The 25,828-nt window shown below is 45.3% G+C and overlaps 1 protein-coding gene across 1 annotated transcript; it reads left to right on the top strand.

The window, feature by feature from the left end:
* The first annotated feature begins 660 nt into the window (after positions 1–660).
* LOC123144972 (probable WRKY transcription factor 12) lies at positions 661–3,637 on the top strand. The gene is made up of 4 exons (XM_044564248.1): positions 661–1,134; positions 1,231–1,304; positions 1,428–1,598; positions 3,160–3,637. Exons 1-4 carry the CDS (start codon positions 835–837, stop codon positions 3,323–3,325), a joined length of 711 nt encoding a protein of 236 aa, XP_044420183.1. The 5' UTR covers positions 661–834; the 3' UTR covers positions 3,326–3,637.
* Positions 3,638–25,828: the final 22,191 nt, after the last annotated feature.

The following is a 25,828-nucleotide window of genomic DNA, read 5'->3' as shown; positions in this document are numbered from 1 at the left end:
ACCACCGTTCCAGATCATTGCGCTCCATCCCTCCTTTCGACGTGCACCGGGAGAAGGGACAGCAGGCCTCCGCAACCCCGCCTCTCGTGATCCTGTACGGGAGAGAGGCGATCAGGTTTTTGGGGAGCGCACTCGCGCGACTGCTGGCAGCGACGACTTCGCGAGCGACGACTTCTTCCCCGACCTCGGCAACCTCATCCTCGACGACATGGGCGACAACGTCAACACCGGCGGTGCTGCGCCCGCTGCACCGTATGTAATTCTATCCTTCTTGTTCGAGATCGTGGTAGAATTCATGTTTCTAGTATGTGCCCTAGATGTGATCTGTTCATCCACTATGCTAGTTCGCATGATTAGTTTAATCTCTGCCATTGTTGTCATGATCTATTTCCTATTTATTCGGATTAAATCTCGTAGTAATTTGTTCATATTTTCAACAGTAGCTAGAATGCTACTGTTTTACGTAAGAAAAATAACAATCAAAGGCATCTGTGTATTGAGCTAGAAAGTCATACCCGACATCTAGCTAAGAGGTGGTGAATTAGCAGCCAGTAGCTAGCTATCAAGAAGGCAAACAGCTGCCACTGAAGTAAGTACTGTACCCACGACACAACTTGAGCCAAAAAGGCCCTTTAAAAGGGGGCAGCTTAGACCAGCGCCCAGAGCACCATAGCCCACCACTTCAAACCTAGAGACATCAACCCTATCAGAATTTGACACGAAAAAATAAGAGAGAGAGAGGTCTCTCTAGAGAGAGAGAGAGAGATTGACAAGTCTATCTCAAGAATTCTGTGCCCCCAAGAACCACCTTGGGTTCAGTACGCCACGATCTACATGCATATATGCATGGATCAAGGGAGCCAATTGGGGATGGCTTACTGTCTTCCTAACCTCAGTGTGCCAGATCACTACTATACCACCCCTGTTCCTCTTTCTCCACTTCAACTACCCTTCCATCCCAAGCCTCTCCAGATGCCATTCGACCAGGAAGAAGCCTTGATGCTCTCTTCTGACCATTGCGGGCTATACCCGCTGCCGGCGCTTCCGTTCGGCGGCGGCCACTCCGCCGCCGCGCCTGCCACCGTCTGCGAGAAGCCCACGGTCGGTTTCATGCCTAATATTGAGGCTGAGGAGGTATGCTCTGTGCTAGCTTCATAATCATATATAGAGAATTACAAAGATGATAAATTACATATCGATGCATTTGATTTGATGTCTCTTCCTGATCAGGTGGGCACGTCGGTGACCGCAAGAGTTGGCTATGAGGGTGTCACTGCCTGTAATGGTTATTCTAGTAATACATGGTATGTGAGCTAGTGAGCGAGAGCATGTTACGGGATGCGTTTGTACCTAGTGTTGCTATGTTCATGAGATTTAACTGCATGTTTAGCGTTTGATGCCATTGTGGTGTGCGTGTGAGGGTACAGGTGGAGGGGCTCGACGATGTTGGCGGGGGAGAAGGGGAAGATGAAGGTGAGGAGGAAGATGAGGGAGCCGAGGTTTTGCTTCCAGACCAGAAGCGACGTGGATGTGCTGGACGATGGCTACAAGTGGAGGAAATACGGGCAGAAGGTTGTCAAGAACAGTCTCCATCCCAGGTAACTTCGGTTCTATAAGCAATTAAGAACCCTAACCTATTTCCATTTTTAACTGTCATCTATGAACTCCTCAAGACCTTTGCCTGTCTCTGCTAGGATCGAGTAGAACTAGAAGCTCGTACAGATTGTTTGAAAGGATCAGTTTTATGTGGTAGTGGTAGGTTAATCTTTTCCCTTGAGAGCTAGCAGCTTCAGAAGTAACTTGGTTGTAGAGAAATTGATCTATTTGCTTCAATTAATGATCTATCTGCTTCAATCAATTGTGGCTAATAGATCCAGGGGGAACCTAATTTGAGATTAATTAGCCTGCAACAATACCGCAGTTGTACGTGCAAGCTGTTTTTATGGGTACAAATCTGAGAATACTTAATAGCCTGATGTACTCTGAGCACAAATGTAATATGCATGAAACACACTCTCAGCATAGAATAAAAGAAGTGTTCTCTTAATTTGTGGTTTTGAGGCACTTAATAAGAAAAATTCTTTCATTGGATACACAAGCTTAACGAATCCATACATATAGTTCAGTTGTTTCGAATCATTTGGGTCTCGATCGTGTGCTTCTTCAGATAAATACAGAAGGCCTAACAGAGTTCTGTTCTATTATCTGGAAAAGAAAATCTTCCAAACCATCTATATCCTCCGGTGCTAATTTATTATTATCAGACTGGTACAACGGGTGAACTAAGGAGTACTTGTTGTCACACAGTAAAGTTTCTAAAAGAACAGAAGGGGCGGTGTGGAAAGGCAGTGGCACTATGACAGAGGAGATTGTAGAAGGGATATCATCTTGCACACGAACAAATATATGGCTGAGAAGTAGCATGCGATAAAGCTGCACGGATCACTAGCGGTGGTATATATAATTTAGGCACCTCTACCTAGCTATATATATATATATATGCATATACCGAAAAAGGCTCTCGTGTATATATATGCATATACACAAGACAAAATGAGATACTTCAGTGTATCTATGTTTAAAGGTAGTTTTCAACTAGTGTGTCCCATTCATTAATTACATATTTGGTTCATGGAGTACTAACTGTTATCTAATACTACTATATGCATCTAGAAATTTTATATTATTTCCAAATTATAACGCATTATTTTCTCCACGTTTTATACTGATTGCATAGTTGTTATCCTTTGAACACTGTAGTAAAAGAAGAATAGAAAAAAAAAAGATTCGTGATAGGGCAAATAGGATATAGTAGACGGCTATGCATGCATTGCCTCCTGCATATATGCGCCAGGACAAATGGAACGGACATTTTAAGATGATTGTGTTTCTTCAGAGAGTCTGAGACTTCAGACGACAGCTAGCTAGGTCAGTCAGTGCGCCATATATAGGTCTGGCAGCTTGGTTTTCAGCAAACTGTGTACTGGCTAATGATTTCTCTGCTCTGCTGAAGAATAGATATATTCTGATCTCCTTTAGAAGTGGTTCTGGAGCAGTAGTACTACCTAAAGCGGGGCACACATACCCCATAGTGTAAACATCATAGTGAAAAAAACACATCATACTGTAATAAACATTTTGTTGCCAATGGCCATGCAGGAGCTACTTCAGGTGCACGCACAGCAACTGCCGCGTGAAGAAGCGCGTGGAGCGGCTGTCGACGGACTGCCGCATGGTGATCACCACGTACGAGGGCCGCCACACGCACCCCCCCTGCGACGACAACTCCTCCTCCTCCGGCGACAACACCACCACCTGCTTCTGATCACCTGCCCCGATCCGTCCGTCGTAGCCATGCAAGTGCTCGATCGAGCGAGCGAGAGCAAAGGGCATCCACCGACCCACGTTTGATCCATCGATCGGCTCCTTATATTTTGAAGGGTGAACGATGAGACGGCTCCTTATACTTGTACGATCGATGTACTGCAGATATATATTCACGCGATCTATCCACGTACCAGTACTGCATGTGCATGCATGCATGCATTTCTTTCCCGTAGGCAATAGAGATAGTAGTGCACTTTCTATGTACGAGTATCTGTGCATGTGATGGACTAGCTACACGAGCCTCTTCAACCACGTAACGTCCACGGACACGCCTGGCCAGTGTCCGGACGTGTTCGTTTTTTTCTTCCGTTTCAAATTTTTTTTTCCTAATTTTCTTCGTCCAGTCACTTGCAACGCGTGGTAGCAGCAGCAGCGCGCATCAACTACTCAAACCGGTGCCCACTGCATGCATGCGCAGGTGATCTGTCCGGCCGTATGCATGCATGCGCTAATTAAATAGACCGTTGTGCGTACACTACGCAGACGGCCGGGCCTGACAGAACGGTGTGCACATCAGGCATGCATGCTAATGATTGCGCAACGTGCCACAGCTGTAGCGCCGAAACGAACACGGGCTCCCGAACAAAACCGCCATTAATTCCGGCGTTGTATCCTCAGGCTCATCAGGATGAGATTCAGAGGTTACTCCATCACAGGTCAAAGCAGCGGTCACGCAGCGTGAATGGACAATGATCATCGTCTACGACGACCTCAGGTCGATGAGGTCCCGGAATCATTGCGAGATCGACCGTGTCGCCGGTTAAAGGAGTATCAAGGAGTGTGAGCTTAGGGTGTGAGAAAATCAGTATAGGGCACCAGTCCCCGCAGTGCACTAAACTACCAGTTTAGCACTAAAATGTCTTTTGAAACTGTTCCAACATGCATCTATCATGCCACGACTTTTGGATCCAAATTAGATGCACATCTCAAGGAAAAAGGAAACCACAAATTCTACTGTTGGTACTACTATACCAATTTTTTTTAAGAAGGAGGATCACCCCCGGCCTCTGCATCCGACAGATGCATTGCGGCCATATTATTAAAATGTGCCAACGAAATACAAAGTCTGTAATCCAGTACAGCTTACAAACGGAGCAAAAGAAAACAAAATATCCGAAAGAAAATAAAAACCGGCATAAAAAACGGAGTAAATAGCATAAAACTACTACTTTACAGGCTAGGGTTCCAAAAAACTACGGGTTTGAATTTTTCTCATATAACTACCAAATGGGTGGTCGGCTGTTTAAAAAAACCCAAATTCCGCGTTGCTAACATTTTAAACCGATTTATGACAGATCGAACCCACTCCTAAACAATCCGTTAGTTGACCGTTTTGTTTGACCGTTAACTTATTGTGGTCGCGCCCGAGTCCGGCGGGATCTGCCGCGGCATCCCGGGGGGCACCCACACCTCCAGCCCTCCTCTCTCCTTCTCTCCCTACTCCATGGACGAGCGCCTCGAGCCGCCTCCCTGTGGACATGGACGACGGCGCCGCCGCTCTCCTCTGGCTGATCTCGCACGGGGCAAGGCCAGAGTCGTGGGGCCGTTGCCGGTGCGAGGTCAAAGCCTAGCGTCGGGGCTCCACACCGGACCGAGCCACGAAAGAGCATGGCGGCCGTCGTCGGAGAAGAAGACCGGCTCCTGCGCTCGATTCCTCGCACGGGAGGTCGATGACAAGCCGGGAGTGGAGCCAGCAGCAGCAGGACATCGTCGGGTGCGCTCCTCGTCATGTATCAGGTGGCGGGGAGTAGAGCCAGCACCAGGACGTCACCGGCCACCTACTGACCGGCGAGCACCACCGCCGCCTCACGCCGGCTGCTGGCGCACGGCCACGGGGAGGGACCCGATTGCTTTTTTCAAAAGTTTGCAGGGACCCAATTGCGTTTTGAAAAGTTTTGCAGGGACCTGATGGCATTTTTGAAAAGTTTACAGACACTGCCATGTGGGACCCACATGTCAGTTAACGGTCAAACACACGGTCAAATAGACGGATCGTTTAGGTGCGGGCCCGACCTGTCATAAACCTGTTTAATTTTTTAACAACGAAGATTTTGGGTTTTTTGAAACAGCGGACCGCGCGACTGGTAGGTTTCTGAGAAAAATTAAAAAGTGGTAGTTTTTTGGAACCATAGCCTGTAAACTAGTAGTTTTATGCTATTTACTCTAAAAAACGGGATGAGTTAACTAAACACCTATCCAACTAATGGGTCGTCATCCAAACCGGTTGAAGATACCCCGCACTACCATCTCCCAATGGTTGCACCCAGTAGTCAAATGCTCACTGGAGTCGTAGGAGTGAGTAACGACCACGTACGGATCCATGCCGTAGCTCTGAAGATGACCTGCAAGAAATTCAAAAAGTTTTATCTATTAAAAATCATATCATTCCTACAGTTACATATAACCAACAATAAAGCACATATTCCTATCTGAATGCGTGCCGCAATAACTGAGTCTACTCCAGTTAACCACGTCCCAAATAACGTGTCAATGCTATCTGGAGGAAAAATATTGAAGGCTATATGATGGTGCGCCAAAAGTAGCTTCGTGAGAGGGCAATCAATGAAAAGGTGTTGTATTGTTTCATCTCGATCACAAAAACAACAACGTGCACTGCCTACCCATCTTCACCTAAGCAAATTATCTTTGGTAAGGATAACTTGCTTGTGGACAAACCACACCAAATACGAATCGATCTTCGGATTGGGCTAGAATTGATTAGATCCATCTACAAAGATTTGACCGTAAACACCCGCTTCCAGTTAACTTGCACTGGAAAGAATCAGGCTGGTCAGAGAGTTGAACATCCATCAATCTCTCCACACGGTGAAGCCAGGAATTCTAACGCTCTCCAACTAAGAACCTCCTGAACTGGATATTTAATGGGACCTCTTGTAATACTGTAGCCACGTAATCGTCCTTACGTTGCGCAATATTATACAAGGTGGGATACTGTAAGGCTAGCGGCATCTCCCCTAACCACTTGTCCTCCCAAAATCTTGTTGTGGTACCACTACCAACAACGAATTTTGCTCTATGAAAGAAGGTATCTTTTATCGTCATTAGCCCCTTCCATAATGGTGAGTCATTAGGTCTTACGGTAACCTGGGCCAGAGATTTAGAGTGTAAATATTTGTTGCGCAAAATCTGTGCCCACATACCATCATTCTCTACTGATAACCTATACAACCATTTGCTCAGTAGGCATTTGTTTTTAACCTCCAGGTTCTCGATCCCAAGTCCCCCCGGTCCTTGGGTCTTCAAATAATATCCCATCTTGCCAAGAGGTATTTTGATTTAACTTCTCCCGATTGCCAAAAGAATCGAGACCGATAAAAATCTAACCTCTTCCGTACCCCTTTGGGTACTTCAAAGAAAGATAATAGGAACATCAGCATACTAGTAAGTACTGAGTTAATCAGCCCCAGCCGACCTCCATAGGACATAAGCTTACCCTTCCAACAACTTAGTTTTTTCTCAAATCGGTCTCCAATGCATTTCCATTCTTTATTAGTAAGTTTATGATGGTGAATCGGGACCCCTAGATAACTGAAAGGTAAGGATCCCATTTCGCACCCAAAGAAATGTCTATACACCTCTTGCTCCTCTTTGGCCCTAACAAAGCAGAACAATTCGCACTTGTGAAAATTAATCTTAAGCCCCGACATCTGTTCAAAGAGACAACACACTAGTTTCATATTCCTAGCCTTTGCAATATCATGTTCCATGAATATGATAATATCTTCAGCATATCGTAAGATGGAAACCCCACCATCAACCAGACGGGGAACTAGTCCACCTACTAGGCCATTCTCCTTGGCCCTGCCTATAAGCACGACCAACATATCAGCCACGATATTAAAAAGAATAGGAGACATTGGATCTCCTTGTCTTAATCCTTTGTGAGTTTGGAAATAATGACCCACGTCATCATTCACCTTAACCCCGACACTGCCCTTTTGGATGAAGGAATCCACCTGCTTCCTCCATTTTTCATCAAACCCTTTCATGTGCATGGCCTGCAGTAAGAAAGGCCATTTAGATGCTGTAAGAAAGGCCATTTGACCTTGTCATATGCCTTCTCAAAATCCACCTTGAAGATTACCCCATCTAGTTTCTTCGAGTGGATTTCATGAAGAGTTTCATGTAAGACAACAACCCCTTCCAGGATGTGTCTCCCAGGCATGAAGGCCGTCTGACTCGGTTGCACCACTGAGTGGGCAATCTGTGTCAATCTATTGGTGCCAACTTTCGTGAAAATTTTGAAACTCACATTCAGAAGACATATTGGTCGAAACTGTTCAATACGAATTGCTCCTTCTTTCTTTGAACAGGTCCTGGAACATGGGTAGAAGGTCTCCCTTTATGATATGCCAACATTTCTTATAGAATTCGGCAGGAACCCATCTGGTCCCGGCGCCTTATTCGGTTTCGTTTCCGAAATCGCCTCAAACACCTCTTTCTCTGAAAACGGTGCAGATAAAATCTCATTTTTTATCTGGCCGAAGCTGAGGAATATCCTCAACTACGAGCTCTACTATGCCAACATGGCAACATTATACTCCATATCTGTTACAAAATACATGGTGATGTTTGACCAACTTCATAGAAGGAACTTTCAATGTCTACAATATCAAATAAATGAAATATGAAAGTACAATTCGTGATGGATCTGATGATACTAAATTTGGTATCGTAGACGCTGATTTTTTTTGTCTAAACTAATATGCGTTATATTTTGAGGCGGATGCAATACTAAGACGAACTTTGGGTTTTAATTTGACACTATTCACAACCTAGCTGCTTTTGTCATTTTCTTGTCGAATGGGTTTGGATTCTTGAGAGCAACTCGATCTAGCTTACCCCCTTAAAGGGCTCCCACTAAAATGGTTTCGGAGGTTCTCAAGTCTTGTGCTTTTTTGTATTCCCTAAAACTACAAACTATATATTTATTTTCTATTCTATTTATCATATCTATGTCTATATAAATTATATCATAACTTGTATTTCGCATCAATATAATTCAATATTTTCACGTTTCAACATCACACAATTCAACAACATACTAAATCCATAATTTTGAGTTTAAATTCAAAACTAACATAGGTCGAAATGCAAATAATTGATATCATTAAACATGAATAAATATGGTAAAATACCATGAAACTATTGCCCATATAGCTTCCATTGATTCTTAACATGTTCTTCCTAAGGCTGCTCATGTGAACCCCAGTCCTCAATCCCCTAGTATACTTCAAGAAATGCCTTGAAGCCGGTCCACATTCCTACGAGGTGTTACAGTTGGCCCACGTAGCCATACGCGTTGTCTACCTCGGTGTCTCTCACATCCTCTACGATATGTTGCGGGGGATCACAAAAGTTTTCATGATATTGCCCAAAGTCTTGTTGTCGAAAAAGCGGGCGAGACCTTGGAAAATTCCAAACTGAATTTGCAACTCACCAAAAGCTCATCCACTTTCTTTTCGACAAGCTTCTTGATGTCATCATCAGCGAGGGGAGAATGGAGGAGATTTGTAGGCACGGGGTGGGGTGGGGGACGTGAGGGGATGCACATGAAAGTGCATCTATTAGATAACCATATTGGTTTTTGACAATTAATGACAAACCAATTGAGAGGTCTAGCTGCCTACCAAGTTCATTTCAGGAAATTTAATCCTCAAGATTGAGCCTAACATCAATGGTGCTTGTGTACTCTAACATGTGTTTTATAGATTTTTGGTAAATATAAGATTTAATTGATGAAAGCACAAGTGCTCCCTGGGTGATTTTGGTAATTAATGTCAACATATCTCTTGTTGGACTAATATTTTCATCTAGTATATTTCAGAAAGTTCAACAAAGGCGTGGCATGGACAGGAGGATGTGGAACCCCTTCAAGATGCTAAGGACAAACAATGGCAAAAGCTCAAGACTCTACTTTTTCATTTTAGTGGTCCAAGATCACACTGAGTCCATAGGAAAAGCCAATACTATTAAAAGGGGATGAGATGTTGCTTAATGGCTTGTGTGACGCCCGCATAATTAAGCTATAGTAATTCTTTGCTAATGACGCTACGTCCCTTCGACTACTGTTGCTAATCTCGCGTTAGTTTGAAACCGATTTAAATTCAAATTCAAAATCAAGCAAACAATAAAAGCTTTCAAGTATTAAAACTAAAATGTCGGAGTGAAGCAAATATTGCATAGGTAATTATGGTGGAGAAACTACACCTTTATAAAATGTTTAAATACTATTAGATGAATAAAACAGCAGTAAAACAATTATTTAAATACCTTTTGTAATTAATAAAATGTCAAGCTAATTTATTTGAGGACTAGAATTTTTGTGACTATGGACTATGTTGAAATACTGATTTAGATGCTATGTTTATATTTACTAGGAAACAAAACTAAAAAAAGGAAAATAAGTAAAAATAAAAGAAAAAACAGAAAACAAAAATAAAAGAAAAGGACCACCCCCCTGGCCAACTTGGCCAGACAGCCCAGCTGGCCAGCCCACCAACCGGCCGGCCCAACCCCCCTCCATATCCCCACCAGGGGGAAACCCAAACCCTAACCGACACCCCACTCCCCCACTCGTTTGCTCTCTTCCCCCCCCGACCCAGCTCTGGATCGGGATCGAGCCCGGCGACGACCGCCCCCGACGGCGCTCGACGCCGCCGCCGCCCGGAACCCCTGTCGGAGCCGCCCCACCACCCTGCCGTTGTCGGTGCCGCCTCCCCGTCTCCGTCGCTCATCCTCATCCCTGTCCTCACCGGACGCCGTCGATGCATGCTGCCCCGCTGTTGCACGACCGCCTCGACCTCGCCGCCGTCCCCGTCATCCTCCTCGAGCCACTGCCACTCCCCTACACCGTACGGTGGGGCCAAACCCCAGCCTCTCCTCCTTCTTCCCTCGTCCCCATGTGCACACCGCACCCTCGCATGCCGTTAGCCGTGATCACGCGTCGCTGTGACCCCGCCGTCGTGACCCCAACCACTGCTACGGCCGCTCTATGCGCTCGCGCGCCAGCACCGCAGCCCGCTGGCCATCCTCGCCCGTCCGCCTCTGCCTGCTTGTGCCGCCCGTGCTGCGGCTGCTGTCGCGCCTCGCTAGCCTCTCCAGCCTGCTGTCGCTGCTGCTTCTTCCCCGGGCCCCACGCTCCTGAAGGAAATATGCCCTAGAGGCAATAATAAAGTTATTATTTATTTCCTCGTATCATAATGTTTATTATTCATGCTAGAATTGTATTAACCGAGAAACATAATACATGTGTGAATACATAGACAAACATAGTGTCACTAGTATGCCTCTACTTGACTAGCTCGTTAATCAAAGATGGTTGAGTTTCCTAAACCATAGACATGAGTTGTCATTTGATTAACGGGATCACATCATTAGGAGAATGATGTGATTGACTTGACCCATTCTGTTAGCTTAGCACATGATCGTTTAGTTTACTGCTATTGCTTTCTTCATGACTTATACATGTTCCTATGACTATGAGATTTTGCAACTCCCGGTTACCGGAGGAACACTTTGTGTGCTACCAAACGTCACAACGTAACTGGGTGATTAAAAAGGTGCTCTACAGGTGTCTCCGATGGTACTTGTTGAGTTGACATAGATCAAGATTAGGATTTGTCACTCCGATTGTCGGAGAAGTATCTCTGGGCCCTCTCGATAATGCACATCACAATAAGCCTTGCAAGCAATGTGACTAATGAGTTAGTTGTAGGATGATGCATTACGTAACGAGTAAAGAGACTTGCCGGTAACAAGATTGAGCTAGGTATTGAGAAACCGACGATCGAATCTCAGGCAAGTAACATACCGATGACAAAGGGAACAACGTATGTTGTTATGCGGTTTGACCGATAAAGATCTTCGTAGAATATGTGCGAGCCAATATGAGCATCCAGGTTCCGCTATTGGTTATTGGCCGGAGACGTGTCTCGGTCATGTCTACATAGTTCTCGAACCCGTAGGGTCCGCACGCTTAAAGTTCGGTGTCGATCGGTATTATGAGTTTTTGTGTTTTGATGTACCGAAGGTAGTTCGGAGTCCCGGATATGATCACGGACATGACGAGGAGTATCGAAATGGTCGAGATGTAAAGATCGATATATTGGACGACTATATTCGACACCGGAAGTGTTCCGGGTGGTTTCGGATAAAACCAGAGTGCCGCAGGGTTACCGGAACCCCCCGGGAGAAATAGTGGGCCTTATGGGCCTTAGTGGAGAGAGAGAGAGGGCGGGCCTAGGGAAGGCCGCATGCCCCTCCCCCTCTGGTCCGAATTGGACTAGGATAGGGGGGGGGGGCGGCGCCCCCCTTTCCTTCTCCCTCTCCCCCTTCCTTTCTCCCTCCTAGTAGGAGTAGGAAAGAAGGGAGTCCTACTCCTACTAGGAGGAGGACTCCTCCTCCTGGCGCGCCCTACAGGGGCCGGCCAGCCTCCCCCTTTCTCCTTTATATACGGGGGAGGGGGGCACCTCTAGACACACTAGTTGATTGTTTTCCAGCTGTGCGCGGTGCCCCCCTCCACCATAATCCACCTCGGTCATATCGACATAGTGCTTAGGCGAAGCCCTGCGCCGGTAGCTTCATCATCACCGTCACCATGCCGTCGTGCTGACAGAACTCTCCCTCGAAGCTCTACTGGACCGTGAGTTCGTGGGACGTCGCCAAGCTGAACGTGTGCAGAACTCGGAGGTGCCGTGTGTTCGGTACTTGGATCGGTCGGATCGTGAAGACGTACGACTACATCAACCGCGTTGTCATAACGGTTCCGCTTTCGGTCTACGAGGGTACGTGGACAACACTCTCCCCTCTCGTTGCTATGCATCACCATGATCTTGCGTGTGCGTAGTATTTTTTTGAAATTACTACGTTCCCCAACAGTGGCATCCGAGCCTAGTTTATGCGTAGATGTTATATGCACGAGTAGAACACAATTGAGTTGTGGGCGATACAAGTCATACTGCTTACCAGCATGTCATACTTTGGTTCGGCGGTATTGTTGGATGAAGCGGCCCGGACCGACATTATGCGTACGCTTACGCGAGACTGGTTCTACCGACGTGCTTTGCACATAGGTGGCTGGCGGGTGCCAGTTTCTCCAACTTTAGTTGAACCGAGTGTGGCTACGCTCGGTCCTTGAGAAGGTTAAAACATCACTAACTTGACGAACTATCGTTGTGGTTTTGATGCGTAGATAAGAACGGTTCTTGCTCAGCCCGTAGCAGCCACGTAAAACTTGCAATAACAAAGTAGAGGACGTCTAACTTGTTTTTGCAGGGCATGTTGTGATTTGATATGGTCAAGACATGATGCTATATTTATTGTATGAGATGATCATGTTTTGTAACGGAGTTATCGGCAACTGGCAGGAGCCATATGGTTGTCGCTTTATTGTATGCAATGCAATCGCCCTGTGATTGCTTTACTTTATCACTAAGCGGTAGCGATAGTCGTAGAAGCAATAGTTGGCAAGACGACAATGATGCTACGATGGTGACCAAGGTGTCGCGCTGGTGACGATGGTGATCATGACGGTGCTTTGGAGATGGAGATCAAAGGCACAAGATGATGATGGCCATATCATGTCACTTATATTGATTGCATGTGATGTTTATCCTTTATGCATCTTATTTTGCTTTGCTTGACGGTAGCATTATAAGATGATCTCTCACTAAATTTCAAGGTAAAAGTGTTCTCCCTGAGTATGCACCGTTGCCAAAGTTCGTCGTGCCGAGACACCATGTGATGATCGGATGTGATAAGCTCAACGTTCATCTACAACGGGTGTAAGACAGTTTTACACACGCAGTATACTCGGGTTAAACTTGACGAGCCTAGCATATGCAGATATGGCCTCGGAACACTGAGACCGAAAGGTCGAGCGTGAATCATATAGTAGACATGATCAACATAGTGATGTTCACCATTGAAAACTACTCCATTTCACATGATGATCGGTTATAGTTTAGTTGATATGGATCACGTGATCACTTAGATGATCAGAGGGATGTCATCTAAGTGGGAGCTCTTAAGTAATATGATTAATTGAACTTAAATTTGTCATGAACTTAGTACATGATAGTATTTTGCTTGTCTATGTTGTTGTAGATAGATGGCCCGTGCTGTTGTTCCATTGCATTTTAATGCGTTCCTTGAGAAAGCAAAGTTGAAAGATGATGGTAGGAATTACATGGACTAGGTCCGTAACTTGAGGATTATCCTCATTGCTGCACAGAAGAATTACGTCCTGGAAGCACTGCTAGGTGCCAGGCCTGCTGCAAATGCAACTGACGACGTTAAGAACGTCTGGCAGAGCAAAGCTGATGACTACTCAATAGTTTAGTGTGCCATGCGTTACGGCTTAGAACCGGGGCTTCAACAACGTTTTGAACGTCATGGAGCATATGAGATGTTCCAGGAGTTGAAGCTAATATTTCAAGCAAATGCCCGGATTGAGAGATATGAAGTCTCCAATAAGTTCTTCAACTAAAAAAATGAAGAGAATAGTTCTGTCAGTGAACATATACTCAAAATGTCTGGGTATAACAATCACTTGATTCAGCTGGGAGTTAATCTTCTGGATGATAGTGTCATTGACAGAATTCTTCAATCACTGCCACCAAGCTACAAGAGCTTCGTGATGAACTATAATATGCAAGGTATGGATAAGACAATTCCCGAGCTCTTCGCAATGCTAAAAGGCTGCGGAGGTAGAAATCAAGAAGGAGCATCAAGTGTTGATGGTCAACAAGACCACCAGTTTCAAGAAAAAGGGTAAAGGGAAGAAGAAGGGGAACTTCAAGAAGAACAGCAAGCAAGTTGCTGCTCAAGAGAAGAAACCCAAGTCTGGACCTAAGCCTGAGACTGAGTGCTTCTACTGCAAACAGACTGGTCACTGGAAGCGGAACTGCCCCAAGTATTTGGCGGATAAGAAGGATGGCAAGGTGAACAAAGGTATATGTGATATACATGTTATTGATGTGTACCTTACTAGAGCTCGCAGTAGCACCTGGGTATTTGATACTGGTTCTGTTGCTAATATTTGCAACTCGAAACAGGGACTACGGATTAAGCGAAGACTGGCTAAGGACGAGGTGACGATGCGCGTGGGAAATGGTTCCAAAGTCGATGTGATCGCCGTCGGCACGCTACCTCTACATCTACCTTCGGGATTAGTTTTAGACCTAAATAATTGTTATTTGGTGCCAGCGTTAAGCATGAACATTATATCTGGATCTTGTTTGATGCGAGATGGTTATTCATTTAAATCTGAGAATAATGGTTGTTCTATTTATATGAGTAATATCTTTTATGGTCATGCACCCTTGAGGAGTGGTCTATTTGTGATGAATCTCGATAGTAGTGATACACATATTCATAATGTTGAAGCCAAAAGATGCAGAGTTGATAATGATAGTGCAACTTATTTGTGGCACTGCCGTTTGGGTCATATTGGTGTAAAGCGCATGAAGAAACTCCATACTGATGGACTTTTGGAATCACTTGATTATGAATCACTTGGTACTTGCGAACCATGCCTCATGGGCAAGATGACTAAAACGCCGTTCTCCGGAACAATGGAGCGAGCAACAGATTTGTTGGAAATCATACATACTGATGTATGTGGTCCGATGAATATTGAGGCTCGCGGCGGGTATCGTTATTTTCTCACCTTCACAGATGATTTAAGCAGATATGGGTATATCTACTTAATGAAACATAAGTCTGAAACATTTGAAAAGTTCAAAGAATTTCAGAGTGAAGTGGAAAATCATCGTAACAAGAAAATAAAATTTCTACGATCTGATCGTGGAGGAGAATATTTGAGTTACGAGTTTGGTCTACATTTGAAACAATGCGGAATAGTTTCGCAACTCACGCCACCCGGAACACCACAACGTAATGGTGTGTCCGAACGTCGTAATCGTACTTTACTAGATATGGTGCGATCTATGATGTCTCTTACTGATTTACCGCTATCGTTTTGGGGTTATGCTTTAGAGACGGCTGCATTCACGTTAAATAGGGCACCATCGAAATCCGTTGAGACGACGCCTTATGAACTGTGGTTTGGCAAGAAACCAAAGTTGTCGTTTCTTAAAGTTTGGGGCTGCGATGCTTATGTGAAAAAGCTTCAACCTGATAAGCTCGAACCCAAATCGGAGAAATGTGTCTTCATAGGATACCCAAAGGAAACTGTTGGGTACACCTTCTATCACAGATCCGAAGGCAAGACATTCGTTGCTAAGAATGGATCCTTTCTAGAGAAGGAGTTTCTCTCGAAAGAAGTGAGTGGGAGGAAAGTAGAACTTGATGAGGTAACTGTACCTGCTCCCTTATTGGAAAGTAGTTCATCACAGAAATCTGTTCCTGTGACTCCTACACCAATTAGTGAGGAAGCTAATGATGATGATCATGTAACTTCAGATCAAGTTACTACCGAACCTCGTAGGTCAACCAGAGTAAGATCCGCACCAGAGTGGTACGGTAATCCTATTCTGGAGGTCATGTTACTTGACCAAGGCGAACCTACGAACTATGAAGAAGCGATGGTGAGCCCAGATTCCGCAAAATGGCTTGAGGCCATGAAATCTGAGATGGGATCCATGTATGAGAACAAAGTGTGGACTTTGGTTGACTTGCCCGATGATCGGCAAGCCATAGAGAATAAATGGATCTTCAAGAAGAAGACTGACGCTGACGGTAATGTTACTGTCTACAAAGCTCGACTTGTTGCGAAAGGTTTTTGACAAGTTCAAGGGGTTGACTACGATGAGACTTTCTCACCCGTAGCGATGCTTAAGTCTATCCAAATCATGTTAGCAATTGCCGCATTTTATGATTATGAAATTTGGCAAATGGATGTCAAAACTGCATTCCTGAATGAATTTTTAGAAGAAGAGTTGTATATGATGCAACCGGAAGGTTTTGTCGATCCAAAGGGAGCTAACAAAGTGTGCAAGCTCCAGCGATCCATTTATGGACTGGTGCAAGCCTCTCGGAGTTGGAATAAACGTTTTGATAGTGTGATCAAAGCATATGGATTTATACAGACTTCTGGAGAAGCCTGTATTTACAAGAAAGTGAGTGGGAGCTCTGTAGCATTTCTGATATTATATGTGGATGACATATTGCTGATTGGAAATGATATAGAATTTCTGGATAACATAAAGGGATACTTGAATAAGAGTTTTTCAATGAAAGACCTCTGTGAAGCTGCTTACATATTGGGCATCAAGATCTATAAAGATAGATCAAGACTCTTGATAGGACTTTCACAAAGCACATACCTTGACAAAGTTTTGAAAAAGTTCAAAAATGGATCAAGCAAAGAAAGGGTTCTTGCCTGTGTTACAAGGTGTGAAATTGAGTCAGACTCAATGCCCGACCACTGCAGAAGATAGAGAGAAAATGAAAGATGTTGCCTATGCTTCAGCCATAGGCTCTATCATGTATGCAATGCTATGTACCAGACCTGATGTGTGCCTTGCTATTAGCTTAGCAGGGAGGTACCAAAGTAATCCAGGAGTGGATCACTGGATAGCGGTCAAGAACATCCTGAAATACCTGAAAAGGACTAAGGATATGTTTCTCGTTTATGGAGGTGACAAAGAGCTAGTCGTAAATGGTTACGTCGATGCAAGCTTTGACACTGATCTGGACGATTCTAAATCGCAAACCGGATACGTGTTTACATTGAACGGTGGAGCTGTCAGTTGGTGCAGTTCTAAACAAAGCATCGTGGCGGGATCTATGTGTGAAGCGGAGTACATAGCTGCTTCCAAAGCAGCAATTGAAGGAGTCTGGATGAAGGAGTTCATATCCGATCTAGGTGTCATACCTAGTGCATAAGGACCGATGAAAATCTTTTGTGACAATACTGGTGCAATTGCCTTGGCAAAGGAATCCAGATTTCACAAGAGAACCAAGCACATCAAGAGACGCTTTAATTCCATCCGGGATCAAGTCTAGGTGGGAGACATAGAGATTTGCAAGATACATACGGATCTGAATGTTGCAGACCCGTTGACTAATCCTCTTCCACGAGCAAAACATGATCAGCACCAAAACTCCATGGGTGTTAGAATCATTACTGTGTAATCTAGATTATTGACTCTAGTGCAAGTGGGAGACTGAAGGAAATATGCCCTAGAGGTAATAATAAATTTATTATTTATTTCCTCATATCATGATAAATGTTTATTATTCATGCTAGAATTGTATTAACCGGGAAACATAATACATGTGTGAATACATAGACAAACATAGTGTCACTAGTATGCCTCTACTTGACTAGCTCGTTAATCAAAGATGGTTGAGTTTCCTAACCATAGACATGAGTTGTCATTTGATTAACGGATCACATCATTAGGAGAATGATGTGATTGACTTGACCCATTCTGTTAGCTTAGCACATGATCGTTTAGTTTACTGCTATTGCTTTCTTCATGACTTATACATGTTCCTATGGCTATGAGATTATGCAACTCCCGATTACCGGAGGAACACTTTGTGTGCTACCAAACGTCACAACGTAACTGGGTGATTATAAAGGTGCTCTACAGGTGTCTCCGATGGTACTTGTAGGGTTGGCATAGATCAAGATTAGGATTTGTCACTCCGATTGTCGGAGAGGTATCTCTGGGCCCTCTCGGTAATGCACATCACAATAAGCCTTGCAAGCAATGTGACTAATGAGTTAGTTGCAGGATGATGCATTACGTAACGAGTAAAGAGACTTGCCGGTAATGAGATTGAGCTAGGTATTGAGATACCGACGATCGAATCTCGGGCAAGTAACATACCGATGACAAAGGGAACAACGTATGTTGTTATGCGGTTTGACCGATAAAGATCTTCGTAGAATATGTGGGAGCCAATATGAGCATCCACATTCCGCTACTGGTTTTTGGACGGAGACGTGTCTCGGTCATGTCTACATAGTTCTCGAACCCGTAGGGTCCGCACGCTTAAAGTTCGGTGATGATCGGTATTATGAGTTTTTGTGTTTTGATGTACCGAAGGTAGTTCGGAGTCCCGGATATGATCACAGACATGACGAGCAGTCTCGAAATGGTCGAGACGTAAAGATCGATATATTGGACGACTATATTCGGACACCGGAAGTGTTCCGGGTGGTTTCAGAGAAAACCGGAGTGCCGGAGGATTACCGGAACCCCCCGGGAGAAATAGTGGGCCTTATGGGCCTTAGTTGAGAGAAAGAGGGCTGGCCTAGGGCAGGCCGCGCGCCCCTCCCCATCTGGTCCAAATTGGACTAGGAGAGGGGGGCGGCGCCCCCCTTTGCTTCTCCCTCTCCCCATTCCTTTCCCCTCCTAGTAGGAGTAGGAAAGAAGGGAGTCCTACTCCTACTAGGAGGAGGACTCCTCCTCCTGGCGCGCCCTACAGGGGCCGGCCGGCCTCCCCCCTTGCTCCTTTATATACGGGGGCAGGGGCACCTGTAGACACACAAGTTGATTGTTCTCCAGCCGTGTGCGGTGGCCCCCTCCACCATAATCCACCTCGGTCATATCGTCGTAGTGCTTAGGCGAAGCCCTGTGCCGGTAGCTTCATCATCACCGTCACCACGCCGTCATGCTGACGGAACTCTCCCTCGAAGCTCTGCTGGATCGTGAGTTCGTGGGACGTCGCCAAGCTGAACATGTGCAGAACTCGGAGGTGCCGTGTGTTCGGTACTTGGATCGGTCGGATCGTGAAGACGTACGACTACATCAATCACGTTGTTATAATGCTTCCGCTTTCGGTCTACGAGGGTACGTGGACAACACTCTCCCCTCTCGTTGCTATGCATCACCATGATCTTGCGTGTGCGTAGGATTTTTTTTTGAAATTACTACGTTCCCCAACAGTTCCGTCGCGCCCGGCCACGCTGGCCCGCGCCCTCCGCAGGCCGTGCCTATCCCCGCCCCGCCGCCTCCTCGTACTCCCAGGCCATGGCCACCGGCGCCTTCTGTGCATCCGCCAGAGTCCCTGGCCTCGCAGTCCCGCTACGCCCGCCACCGCCTGCGCGTCCGGCCGCCGTGCCTCGCCCGTCCGCCCTGCTCTGTCACCCCCTTGCCGCGCTGCTCCGGCTGCCGCCGTTGTCGGCGGCCCCCTTGGTGGCCTCGGGCCTGCAAGCGGTCGTACGCCCCCACGCCCGTAACCGCACCGCCCGGTGCCCGCTAAGGCCCATAGGGCCTATGACAGCGGGGGGGGGCGCCCTTGGAACGTTTTTTAAGAATTAAAATAATAATTAATTAATTAATTAATTAATTAATTAACTTGATTAACTTAATTAATTCAGATTAATTAACCTAATCACTTAGTTAACTAATTAATCGTGATTAGTTAGTCTTAGTTAATGATGAACGGGACCCACATGTCTGTTGACCCAGTCAACAGACGGTTGACTGCTGACATCACGCTGACGTCATAAATTACATTTTCTAATTAAATTAATTCTGTTAGTTCTAAATATGAATTAAATCTTTAAAAATTAATATAAAAGAATCTGTAACTCGGATGAAAATACTTTGTACATGAAAGTTGCTCAGAACGACGAGACGAATCTGGATACACAGTCTGTTCATCCGCCACACATCCCTAGCATAGCGAACATGTAACAATCCACCTCCGATTCATCTGTCCGAAAACGTGAAACACCAGGAATACTTTCCCGGATGTTTCCCCCCTTTGCCGGTATCACCTACTGCCGCGTTAGGGCACGCCTAGCACCGCTCATTGTCATGTGATGCATCGTCATGCATATGTTTGCATTATATTTATTATTTCTTCCCCTCCTCTCTTGTTAGACACCGAGACCGACGCCGCTGCTACCCAGTACGACTATGGTGTTGACGACCCCTCCTTCTTGCCTGAGCAACCAGGCAAGCCCCCCTTGATCAACCCTATATCGCCTATTCCTTCTCTCTACTGCTTGCATTAGAGTAGTGTAGCATGTTACTGCTTTCAGTTAATCCTATTCTGCTGCAGAGCCTGTCATTGTTGCTACAGTTGTTACCCTTACTTGCAATCCTAATGCTTAGTATAGGATGCTAGTACTTCATCAGTGGCCCTACATTCTTGTCCGTCTGCCATGCTATACTACCGGGCGGTGATCACTCGGGAGTTGATCACGGGTATATACTTATATACATAATATATGATACATGTGGTGACTAAAGTCGGGTCGGCTTGTTGAGTACCCGCGGTTGATTCACGGATTGGGGGCTGAAAGGACATACTTTCCCGACGGCCCTCTGTGTGGATCTTTGTGGCGGAGCGATAGGGCAGGTTGAGACCGCCTAGGAGAGAGGTGGGCCTGGTCCTGGTCGGCATCCGCGGTTGCTTCAAAATAACACGCTTAACAAGATATTGGTATTTGATATGAGTCTGGCTACGAGCCTATATGCACTAACCAACTATGCGGGAACAGTTATGGGCACTCGACGTTGTGGTATCAGCCGAAGCTGTTTTTGACGTCAGCGGTTGAGCGGCGCTCGCCGGATTGGACCGTAAGCCCGCGCTTGTATTAAAGGGGCTAGGTCTGCTTCCGGCCGCCCAAGCAACATGCAGGAGTGCAATGGGCGATGGGCCCAGACCCCTGCGCGCTTAGGATTTAGACCAGCGTGCTGACCTCTCTGTTGAGTCTACGTGGGGCTGCGACGTGTTCATCTTCCGAGGCCGGGCATGACCCAGGAAAGTGTGTTCGGCCAGAGGGATCGAGCGTGTTGGGTAATGTGGTGCACCCCTGCAGGGAAGTTTATCTATTCGAATAGCCGTGTCCCTCGGTAAAGGACGACCGGAGTTGTACCTTGACCTTAGAACAACTAGAACCGGATACTTAATAAAACACACCCTTTCAAGTGCCAAATACAACCTGGAGATCGCTCTCTCACAGGGCGACGAGGAGAGGATCGTCGGGTAGGATTATGCTATACGATGATACTTGGTGAACTTACCATCTACTCTCTTCTATATGCTTCAAGATGGAGGCTGCCAGAAGCATAGTCTTTGATAGGACTAGCTATCCCCCTCTTATTCTGGCATTCTGTAGTTCAGTCCACAGATACTACCCATTTCATTGATAACAATGCATATGTAGTGTAGATCCTTGCTTGCAAGTACTTTGGATGAGTACTCATGGTTGCTTTGCTCCCCCTTTTCCCCCTTTCTATACCTGGTTGTCGTAACCAGATGACGGAGTCCAGGAGCCAGAGGATCCCGAGGATGTTTCTACGTGGAGTTCGACTTCGAGGAGTAGTTAGGAGGTCCCAGGCAGGAGGCCTTGCCTTTTCGACCGTTGCTACTTTTGTGCTAGCCTTCTTAAGGCAAACTTGTTTAACTTATGTATGTACTCAGATATTATTGCTTCCGCTGACTCTTGTGTCTTCGTGCATTTATATTCGAGCCTTCGAGGCCCCTGGCTTGTAATATAAAGCTTGTATTATTTTATTTGTGTCTAGAGTTGTGTTGTGATATCTTCCCATGAGTACTTGATCTTGATCGTACATATTTGCGTCTATGATTAGTGTACGATTAAATCGAGGGTGTCACAACTTGCTTGATCAAAGTGCTTAGAGATATGCTCCAAAGCCCTCAACCACTTTCTCATTTCCACATATGTCCCAAACCTAAAGTCAAACTCAGCCCCACCGATTTGATCTATCCGGCGCCACCGAGTTCACTTGACATAGCCACTACCAGAAACCCTAATTAGTTCGGTCTCACCAATGGGATCTCGGTCTCACTGAGATGGGATTGCGAACTCTCTGTTGCCTGTTGCAATTATTTCGGTCCCACCGAAATAAGCATTCGGTCCGACCGAGTTTGCTTGACCAACTCTATGTTTGCTCATTACCAAAATCAGTCTCACCGAGTTTGTGTAATTGGTCAAACCGAGTTGAGGTTTTACCCTAACCCTAGCACATCGGTCTCAGTGAGTTGACCTTGTCGGTCCCATCGAAAACTCTAACGTTCACATTTTGAACCATATCGGTCTAACCGAGTTTAACAATTCGGTCCTACCGAGTTTGGTAAATTGTGTGTAACGGCTAGATTTTGTGTGGAGGCTATGTATACCCCTCCACCCATTCTCCAATCATGGAGAGAGCCATCAGAACGTGCCTACACTTCCACTACTCATTTTCTGAGAGAGAACCACCTACTCATGTGTTGAGACCAAGACATTCCAATCCAACCACAAGAATCTTGATCTCTAGCCTTCCCCAAGTTGCTTCCCACTCAAATCATCTTTCCACCATATCCAAATCTGTGAGAGAGAGTTGATGTTGGGGAGACTATCATTTGAAGCACAAGAGCAAGGAGTTCATCATCAACACACCATCTATTACCTTTTGGAGAGTGGTGCCTCCTAGATTGGTTAGGTGTCACTTGGGAGCCTCCGCCAAGATTGTGGAGTTGGACCAAGGAGTTTGTAAGGGCAAGGAGATCGCCTACTTCGTGAAGATCTACCCAAGTGAGGCAAGTCCTTCGTGGGCGATGGCCATGGTGGGATAGACAAGGTCGCTTCTTCGTGGACCCTTCATGGGTGGAGCCCTCCGTGGACTCGCGCAACCGTTACCCTTCGTGGGTTGAAGTCTCCACCAACGTGGATGTACGATAGCACCACCTATCGGAACCACGCCAAAAATCTCCGTGTGTCCAATTGCGTTTGCACACTCCAATCCCATCCCTTTACTTTCTTGCAACTTTCATGCTTTACTATCCGCTGCTCATATACTCTTGCCATGCTTGCTTGAAATGTATTATGAATGTTTAAATTTGTGCTAAAACTCCACCTTAACTTGAAGAAATTAAAAACTACTACTTTTCTTTGTTGAGGGTCTAATCACCCCCCTCTAGACACCTCTTATCGATCCTTTCAATTGAGTTTAAGAACAATTGCACAATCAAGAGGGTCTCAAGCATAATATATTAGGTTGAACTCCAAAATTAGGTCCTCTATGAAAATTATTTATCATTCCACTCCTGCTACTAAGTTCATCTATTTATACTGTCCTCGTACCTCACACTTCTTGCCCTATTGTGTGAATAGCACATCAAGGTGACATGATTCGCTTTTTCGGAGAGCAAAAATCCTTTTTCGGAGAGTTGACATGATACAAACATAGGGCCCTCTATGAGTTACCCTGGCGAGATAACCCTTTTTCCTTCAGCATGCATGGAACTCATGTGAAACCTTTTAGATACTACCAAGCTTTGTTTTGTTTGAGACCATATCCGTTAGCTCTAGAACCTTTGAGCATAAGATTTCTCTCTAGCACTTTGAAGACCTTTCGACTTGCTTCTGCTTCATAGTGTCAGTATTGGTCTAGTACTTCCGTTTAGATAATTCCGGAACCTATAAGCTGGGACTTAGGCTTTTGTACAAAGATTTCATTTATGAACTAATTTGTTGAACTAGATACCTCTGAGATTTCATATTTTTGGTACTTCTAAGGTAGTTCAATCTCTCTTAGAAAATAGCCACCATTTTTGTCTGATGCCTCCACTTCTCTTTTTCTGGTACTTTTGAGTATTGTGTCCAAATAGCTGGTTCTGTATGTTCAAATTTTGAATGCGTTTGGTACTTTCGAGAACATTTTCTTTGGAATGTGTAGGCAAGTTTTTGAGTAAAGATCAGATTTTTGTTCTCTCTATAACTACAACCACACACCCTTTTGCTTTGGAAAGTCAAGTCATTCCACCCTTATGCTGGTTCTATATGGGTGAGTTCTTGAGAGCTTTGAAGCCTAGTTCTTTCAAGAAGATTGGAAGATTGCTTTGGGTGATGCCAAGCATCTTGCTCAAATCATGAAGGCCGAGCACCTCCCTTGCTTGAACCCCCAATGCTAAGTGTTCATCGCTCTTGCTTCCTATCCTATCCGTTGAGAAACGTAGGTCCCATAGATTCTTGAGATTGAGAGTGCTTTGATTGATGATCTTTTGAGGAGTTCATGAAAGTGGCTTTTTTTTGTTTGTTACCCTTGGAGGGTGGGCGCCTCTTAGACAAATAGATGATACTCCATGCGTTCCAGTGGGAATTGGTTGCAATATGTTTTAGGCCTTCTTTGGTTCATAGGATAGGAATTTTATAGGAATAGAAAAATCATAGGAAGTGAGATGACATGCATGTCAATTCATATAGAGAAAGAGATGCCATTTGGTGCATATGATAGGATTTTTTCCATTGGGTCTAGGCTAATGTTTTTTTCCTCCAAAATGTGAAGGATTGATTCCTGTCCTACATAGGAATAGGAATCAATTCCTACAAACCAAAGAGCTTCAAAGGAATTTTTTCTTTGCAAATCCTATCCTATAGAATTCCTTCCTACAAACCAAAGAAGGCCTTAATAAGCTTTAATTATGTTGCATATAAATATAAATATTAATAACACGTGAACCAAAATTGAAAATACACATGGCGTATTATATTTTATTATCTATAGTTGTAAAATATTTATTGAATATAAGTATAATAATAGAATGCAAAAAAATTCCCATGCATGGTTACAACTAGATGTGGGTCTTTCTCATGCATGGTTGCATGTTGAGGTGTGCCTTACTTATCCATAATTGTATGATGATGTGGCATGCTTGCATGATGAGATAAATAAATTAGTGGGGATCACTCTCTTAGGTATATAGGATTAGGAGTTACTTGAGATCCTTCAACTGCCGTATTTGTACACTAGTAAAAAAACGGGCATTAGCGCGGGCCCCGGAAGCGGTTATGGCAAGGTGATACAAAGTCGCATGTCAAAAATTAGCAGAGGCCGTTATCTTTGTGCTGGATGCGGGTGGAAATTCAAAACCTCCTGTATTTTTTTTCAAGGTGGTTCATAGTTACAAACTGCCTGTTAGTTTGTAGAACCGCTCCGCTCTTTGAACTCCTATGTATTCGGCGCTACCCCCATTCCTCACCCCATAGCCTTGCACCATGGAGTCTTAGGCCTCACGCCGGAAAGCCTCTCCGTTATAGGCTTGTTGCCGTGTTGTACCATGTGGCCCACGCGATCGCCACGGTCTGGTGTTGCGCCTCGCAGCACCTCGTCACGCCTCATGCCTCCAACCTTGCTCCAGGGGGACAATGTTAGGGCATGTCAAACACATTCCCCATTTTCCCATTTTCAAACGACACAGTGACTGGTGGTTGGAAGTCGAGGAGTCTAGGGCGGGGGAAGGGGTTTTAATCCCATCGGGAAGCGAAGAGTTCCAAGGGGAGGGGGTTAATCCCATTGTGAAGTGGAGGGGTATGGCGCGAGGGGGTGGCAGGGGGGTGAGGAGTGCGCGCCTAAGAAGGGCATGGGGAGTGGAGGAGTCTGTGCAGCGGACGCGAGGTTGAGGCTTTCTGTGCAACCGACGCCTTAGATTCCCCACTTCCCACAATGCTCCCACAAAAGCTGCTTCACTCTCTTCTCCT

This window comes from Triticum aestivum, chromosome 6D, assembly GCF_018294505.1.
Source record: "Triticum aestivum cultivar Chinese Spring chromosome 6D, IWGSC CS RefSeq v2.1, whole genome shotgun sequence".
NCBI lineage: Eukaryota > Viridiplantae > Streptophyta > Magnoliopsida > Poales > Poaceae > Triticum > Triticum aestivum.
Note: the sequence above shows the minus strand (reverse complement) of the source record. Positions and strands in the feature narration are given on the sequence as shown.